Here is a 7,518-nt window from a genome sequence, read left to right on the forward strand (position 1 = left end):
TGTGGTGATGGCGATGAGTAGTAAGAGCCTTCATGTCGTGCTGCGGGTGTTGGGCTGGATAGCAATCACACCTGCGGGCAGGTAAGAAACAGAAGCTAACACAGGGAGAGGCAGTGAACTAGGCATTTGATGCTAAATAATCATGTTACTTTTCTAATCATAAGGTATCGATAAATGGAAACATTGTAATAAAGTGCTGGAACTTACACAGACATAAGTGCAAATAAAACCAGACTTCTTTAATTTTGGTATTCCCAGGGAAACAAATACCAAAGGATATAGACAACCCAGCACAAGGATTTTTTTAAATCAGGAATCTTAGGAGAGTTGCATGAAAGAGCTATAATACTTTTAGATATTGTAAAACCTTTTTTCAGATTAAATATGGAAAACTTTGTGGCACAAGGAAAATTCTGAGACCGTAGCTATAAAAAAAATTTGCCAAACAGACCAGGCACCTCTGTTTGACTCACACATGAAACTTTTGTCGCATTAAGTTGTTTCAGGGATCAGTGAACTTCCATGTATGTGATAATTTATGATGACGGTTTAACACGATATCATCTGTGTGGACGCAAGTGTCATGAGTACGGTACACCCTGTTATGAGACATATGACATATGCTCCTTGGGTATTGCACATGTTACAATAGCACTGAGCTGAGTTCGGGGCAGAGTCAGTGGAAAGAGAAAGGCTTAGGATTCATTCCCATCGACTGTTTTAAGGGGTCATTAAGATATAAAATGTATTTCAGCTGTGACAATATGGTATAGACCACTTACTGTGCCACTCATGCTCATCGATGTAAGTGGTGCAGGTGAGCAGTAATATATATATATATATATATATATATATATATATATATATATGTGTGTGTGTGTGTGTGTGTGTGTGTGTGTGTGAGCAACAGAGGCTTGTCTCATAGAACATCTTTGCCACTGTCTAACCCAACTTTGTCAGAGATCAGGAACCACTGTTTCTGATATGGGCCATACTTGTAATATGGATAATTTCAGTATTTTACTATAGTAGTAATGACAGAATGGAACTGCGAATTTTGGGAGTCTTTGTACATTCACAAACTTAAGCCTCTCATTAAATAACTATGAATCATCAAACAAAGTTGTATACCTTGGGATTATAGTGTTTTGTATCGTATTGGATTCAGCCTTTTGATACTTGGTTCATTGATTCTTTACTTGGTTCTTTTGCTTCACACTGGTTTGTTGATGATTCAGAAGCTCTCATGATACTTTTCTTTTATGAAACTCTGTGTTCATGATTTTTTCAGTGTATAGCTACCAACTCACAGAGGTAACACTTCCTCACTTTTATTTCTCGGGAGTTTTGTTATTTAAGAAAAAAAATAAATAAATAAATACATTTTCTATAGTAATCAGTCATTTCTGCCACATGCTTTTTTGGTAACTTTCCTTTTTTTTTTTTTTTTTCCTTATGGATATTAAAAAAAATAAATAAACTTTTATCTAATTTGCAATATGTGTTTTAAATGCTTTTAGGTCTGAAGATGGGATAAGCATCCCGAAACTAGTCACCTGAAATAAATAAATATGAAGTGGAAAAATTTATCTTGCTTCTTCCCCTTGGCTGGATATATAGTATAAGATTCCCCACGGGCACCTCAGTTGTTTGTATATGCTATATATATATATATATATATATATATATATATATATATATATATATATATATATATAAGAAACAATAAAACAAAATATCCCAAGCGTTCTTCGTGTACCTCCATATCTTCAGGGGAATCATACGATATTAAGTAATTTATTTGCACACACACACACACACACACACAGGAGAAGGATATCATAAAACAAAAGTAGTGATCAACTTCTGAAGCCTATTTTACTGCTACACTGTGGTGTCAAAAAAACCAGAAGCAAAACCAAAGTAAAAGATAAAATACAATCCATTACGGATGTGGGGATCACGTGTACACAAGTGAAGGATATTTGTGACGCAACAAAATAAGAATTTTCGAAGTCCAGGTTTTACAGAAGAAATTTTTTTTGGCGAGGGATGATAATCGTGGAACATGCATGCCCACACATATTATCAGATATACAAATATCAGAAAAAGAAATACAGGAGGAGTTAAGTAAATTAGACAAAGGAAAAGCAAATGGTCCTGATGAAATTTCATGCTGGGTGCTACATGAATGTGCAAGGAGTTAAGTAAACCATTATATTTAATTTTCAAGAAATCCTTAAGACAAGGTAAACTACAATGGTTACCTCTGATATTAGGAAGAATGCAAACATTGTTTCCCTTATTCAAGAAAAGGAATAGACAAAATCCACTCAACTACCGGGACCAGTATCACTAACCAGTGTTGTAAGCACAGGTATTAGAAAAGCTGATAAGAAAAGTTTGGGTAAATCATCTAGAAAAGGGAACACAATATGATAGCAGAAAGAAAAGACAGTTTGGTTTCAGAAAATGAAAATCCTGTATTACTAATCTGTTAGGCTACTATGATATAATGATAGAAACATTACAGGAAAGAGAAGGATGGGTGGAGAGTATCTACGAGATTTCCAAGAAAGCATTTGATGAGTACTGCACCAAAGACTTTTATGGAAACTGTATTTTCCAGGAGGAATCTGATGGAAAACTGTATTGTTGGATGCAAGATTTTCTAAAAAAAAAAAAAAAAAAAAGAGAGAGAAATGAGAATGTATAGTAAGGGGAAAATTACTCATGGAGTGAAGTGACTAGTGGAGTTCCACAGGGCCTGTGTGCTGGCACCAGTCATGTTTTTAGTGTATATACTGTAAATGATATAGATAGCAACATTGAAAATGAAAGTTATCTAAATATGTTTGTTGATGAGGCAAAATAATACAAAGGACAATTCCATTAATGCAGACTCTCTTGTAAAGATCTACAAAGAAGAACCCAATAAACTTCATGAATGGAGTTAACACATGGCAAACGGAATTCAATGTGGACAATTGTCATGTAATCAAGTTTGGTAACAGTGGAAAAAGACCTGATTGGGATTATAAGTTAGGGAACAAACTCTACACACAATCAAGGAAAGAGCGAAGGACCTAGGTGTGATTATTTCACAACAGACTATTCTCCAGCTGACTACATCAGTGAGAAAGGTACGTGAACATGCACACTGCTTGCAAATGATGAGAATAGTATCTACATACATAAAATGAACATTATTGTTAAGAAAGATTATAACATCATCTTTCATCAGGCCAACACTGGAGTGGCTGCAACTGTAGGGGTCTGGAGTCCTTATCTCCAAAAACAAATAGATAGAAAAGATTGAAAAAGTTCGAAGGGTCGCTACAAGATGGGTACCAAGCTTAAGGGATCTAAGCCTGCTGAACAAAGACTAGAAAAACTTAATCTGCCTACACTACAGGAGAGAAGGAAAAGAGGAGACACAAGATTATGCTATATAAATGCATATCAGGGGAAGGAAAAATACATAAATGATTACATAACCTATGGGGATGCATCAGCAAGAGGACACTGCAAAAAACTGCACATAAAAGAGAGGAGATAAAGACGGGTAAGGAAATTTAGTTTCCCAACAACAAAGTAAATGATCAGAGGAATGCAAATTCACCGAATGAAATAGTGTGTGCCAAAACAATTCATAAATCTAAAGATAAGCGTAATGATAAATATGGTTTAAGATAGGGGGGACAGCAATGAGTTGGATCTTATCCCCAAAGATACAGTTAGGTACTCAGGTAAGAACATGACATCATTCCTGTAAAGATACAGTTAGGTAATTAGGTAAGAACATACACACACACACATATATATATACATATATATTTATATATATATATATATATATATATATATATATATATATATATATATACTGTATATTGTGTGTGTGTGTGTGTGTGTGTGTGTGTGTCTGTGTGTGTTCCAGTCATGAGTGAAATTACGTCAAAAACATCGATCATCAGCAAATACATCGAAAAATAAATTATGTATAACAAAATGTACCATCAGTCAGTAGCAGGCCGCCCCATACTACCTCAACTTCACCTCAACATCACAAGCCAATTCTCAGGGGCGGGGGCCACATCCAACCCCGGCTGACACTCCTCACCAGTAAGTTAAGGCAAAGTTTGGCCATAAGTATAATTCTGCTGATAAAAATTAGATATATCTAACCCTTTTCTTATTTGCCTGCATCAGCAACATTTACCTTACTCCACGAAGGGCAGGTAGAAAAATTATCTGGTATTTAGATATAAGTATACATCCACCGCAAAAAAAAAAAAAAAAAGTCATACCTTTACGTCTGATACCTTCAATTCCACACATCCCACACACTTTCAAATTACATCCCTATCGTTCGAGGCTAATTATTTGCACACACACACACACACACACACACACACACACACACACACACACACACACACACACACACACACACACACACACACACACACACACACACACCAGCACGAACACTTTGCATAAACAAGAGGTGAGCTAGATGAAACTTCCTGACTCAGTCCTATGCATTTTCCCCAGTCCATTGCCACCAGCCTGTTACCTTTACCTGCCACTGTGCCGCCGCCGCCCCTCCCCCCGCTAAAAAATAAAATAAAATAACGAGAGACGTGTGTGCAATGCTCCTACGGGGGAGGCGGTAGCCCAGTCGATAGAGAGGAGGCCTGCGGTCCTACCGGACTCAGGTTCAAATCCCCGCTGGGGCAGGGAACAGTTTAAGGATTTAAATTTAATAAAAGCAGACTTTACTGATCTACCAGAAGACTCGCCGACATGTCGTAAAAATACCCCCGCTAATACCAATACACCAGTCCTGTATGAGAGCCCTAGCATGTATTCAATATGGACGGTGGGTGTTACCGCCGAAGTGGTGACATGTAGAGGTGTATGGAATGCAGGACGACTACTGGGCCTTGGGAGCAGGCTGTGAAGCCTATGCCCAGAGTCGGATACATAAAAAAAGAAAAAAATCCATCCACATTTTTGTATTTACTTTTTATGTTGCGTGTGGGGCTGTGAGATTTGGTTAAATGGGGTCTGGCTGAAGTGTGTGTGTGTGTGTGTGTGTGTGTGTGTGTGTGTGTGTGTGTGTGTGTGTGAAGGTGGGGTAGTGGGTGTGTGTGTGTATGAGTAATGATGGAGGTGGGGTGGGGATGGGGGTGTGGAATAGAGTTAGTCCCTACGAGGCGGTCCGGCTTTTACACTAATACAGTGCTATAATTATAGGAGCAGGAGAAAAAGATAGCACAGCAGAAGGCTCTCTCCGCCACCCTCCGGACCCTCCGGCATTTGCCATACACGAAACAAGAGAGGAAGTAATACCTTGCAGGAATGAAAAACCTGAAGGAATTTTATAGGATCGGCAGAAAGTAGAATAATACGAAAATGGTGAATCTTGGCATATAGCCTCATACTCTATGCATGCATTTTTTTCTACTGATTGTTTTTCTTTATTTAAAATAGACGAACAGTGTTTATCTCCCATATTTGCCCTAAAATATTGTCGATGTTAATTACTAGTTTAGGTCTATTATGTTTCATGAGAAGATGAATGTAGACGCAAATATACAATAATTGCTCTACCCTAACTAAAAGATACCAATCGCGTCAAGATACATCTTTTTTTAAAGATATTTATGGTCCCGCTCTAAACCACATTCCCAGGGAGTTTATTCCATTCACTTACAACGGAGTAAGCGAAGAAGATTTTGGTTGTATCAAGATTAGCCCTCCTTGCTTGCAACTTCACACCATTTCAGTTACAGTATAGGCAATAACTGTGAATAGCTTGCTTGCATCAGTATTACTGAAGCCTTTCAGAATCTTAAAACTTTCAATTAGCTGTCCCCTGAGTCTCCGTTTTCTAGCAGAGAATAAGTTTAATTCCCTGAGCTTCTCGAGGTATGGTTTATTCCTCAGGGACGGGATTAACTTGATAGCCCTACCCTGAACCGCTTCGAGTGTTTCTATATCTTTGACTAGGTGAGGCGCCCAAAATTGCACTGCAAACTCTAAGTGTGGCCTGACTATGCTTTTATATAGAGGGATCACTGTATCTTCATTTTTATATGTAAAATGTCTTTTGATGAAGCCTAGGGCCCTGTTGGCTTTATTGGCAGCAGAGATACATTGATTTGAACATTTTAGGTCGTCTGAAATTAGTATGCCTAGATCCTTAACTAGTGAGGACTTGCTAGTGATTTGGCCCTTCATTTGGTAATCGTTCCTTTGTTTTTTTGCCACATAGCAGTACCTGACATTTACTTACATTTAAGGGCATTTGCCATTTTTCTGACCAGCTGACAATTTTGTTATGGTCATTCTGAAGGCTAATTCTGTCTTCTTCTGTTAATATAGTGTTGCCGACTATTGTATCGTCCACAGATTTAGAAATGAAGTTGTTTTAGGCCAACATCGATATCGTTAATATACATGATAAATAGGACTGGTCTCAACACTGATCCCTGAGGAACACCACTGGTCACTGGAGCCCAGTCTGACTCCACTCCATTTATAACGACTCGTTGCTTTCTTTCACTCAACCAGCAACCTATCCACCTATGAATATTTCCATTAATTCCATGTGATCTTACCTTTGTCATTAGTTTATTATGCTGCACTTTGTCAAAAGCTTTCTGGGAATCTAAGTAGATTATATCAAGAGAACTGGTGCAATCATTCATTTTAAAAAGTGTATCACAGAACTAAATTAAATTTGTCACGCATGATTTCCGCGTTCTAAAGCCATGCTGACTGCTCCTAATTACGTTATTAGTTTCTAGGAACTCGACTATCCTACTGTATCTTTAATTAATGATTCGAGGATCTTTACCTGCTTGATCTTTACTGCCCTTTTTATATAGAGGAGTTACGTTAGCCGGTCTCCAGTCTGCTGGGACCTTTCCTTGTTGCAGACGTGTGTTAAAGATAGCTGTTAGAGGACTGCATATTACATCCAACACATTTTTCAGTATTTTAAGGTGGAAATTGTCTAGGCCGGGAGTCTTATTAAGGTTCATTTTTATTAAGTTTATCTCTTACTTTCATTACTGCTAATATACATAATTACTTAATACGTATTGGACTGACATTTGTTGCTTCTCGATGGTGTCATTGGCGTCTACCGTGAAAACTGAACTGAAAAATTATTCAAAGTAGAGGCAATTTCCTTATCGTCCAAGATAAGAGCACCCACGTGGACCAATGACCGCCTTAAGTCGTTTTTTTGCCGTTAATGTATCCATAAAAAAGCTTAGGATCCGTAGTGCTTGTTTTTGCTATATAAATTTCAAATTGTTTATTAGCTGTTCTAATGATTTTTTTTTTTAACATTTCTTCTACTACTGATATACTGCCTTGTGACTAATTGACTGGTGTGACTTTTAAGTAAGGTGCGTAGACGGTTTCTTTCTTTATTTGCTCAGCTAATATCTGCATTAAACCACGCTGGTTTGTTTCTACCCCCCCATGTTTTGTCTATA

The 7,518-nt window shown here is 37.6% G+C and overlaps 1 protein-coding gene across 1 annotated transcript in view; it reads left to right on the forward strand.

The window, feature by feature from the left end:
* The first annotated feature begins 7 nt into the window (after window positions 1–7).
* LOC145416328 (putative carbonic anhydrase 3) overlaps window positions 8–7,518 on the forward strand; it is a 24,751-nt gene continuing 17,240 nt past the window's right edge. Inside the window, exons 1-2 of the mRNA XM_080285326.1 lie at window positions 8–81; window positions 774–817. Coding sequence (XP_080141452.1) covers window positions 8–81; window positions 774–817 — 118 coding nt within the window. The remainder of the gene's footprint in view (window positions 82–773; window positions 818–7,518) is intronic.

This window comes from Coenobita brevimanus, chromosome 105 (genome assembly GCF_032717465.1).
Source record: "Coenobita brevimanus isolate Jiangsu-jjx chromosome 105, ASM3271746v2, whole genome shotgun sequence".
NCBI classification, from domain to species: Eukaryota; Metazoa; Arthropoda; class Malacostraca; order Decapoda; family Coenobitidae; genus Coenobita; species Coenobita brevimanus.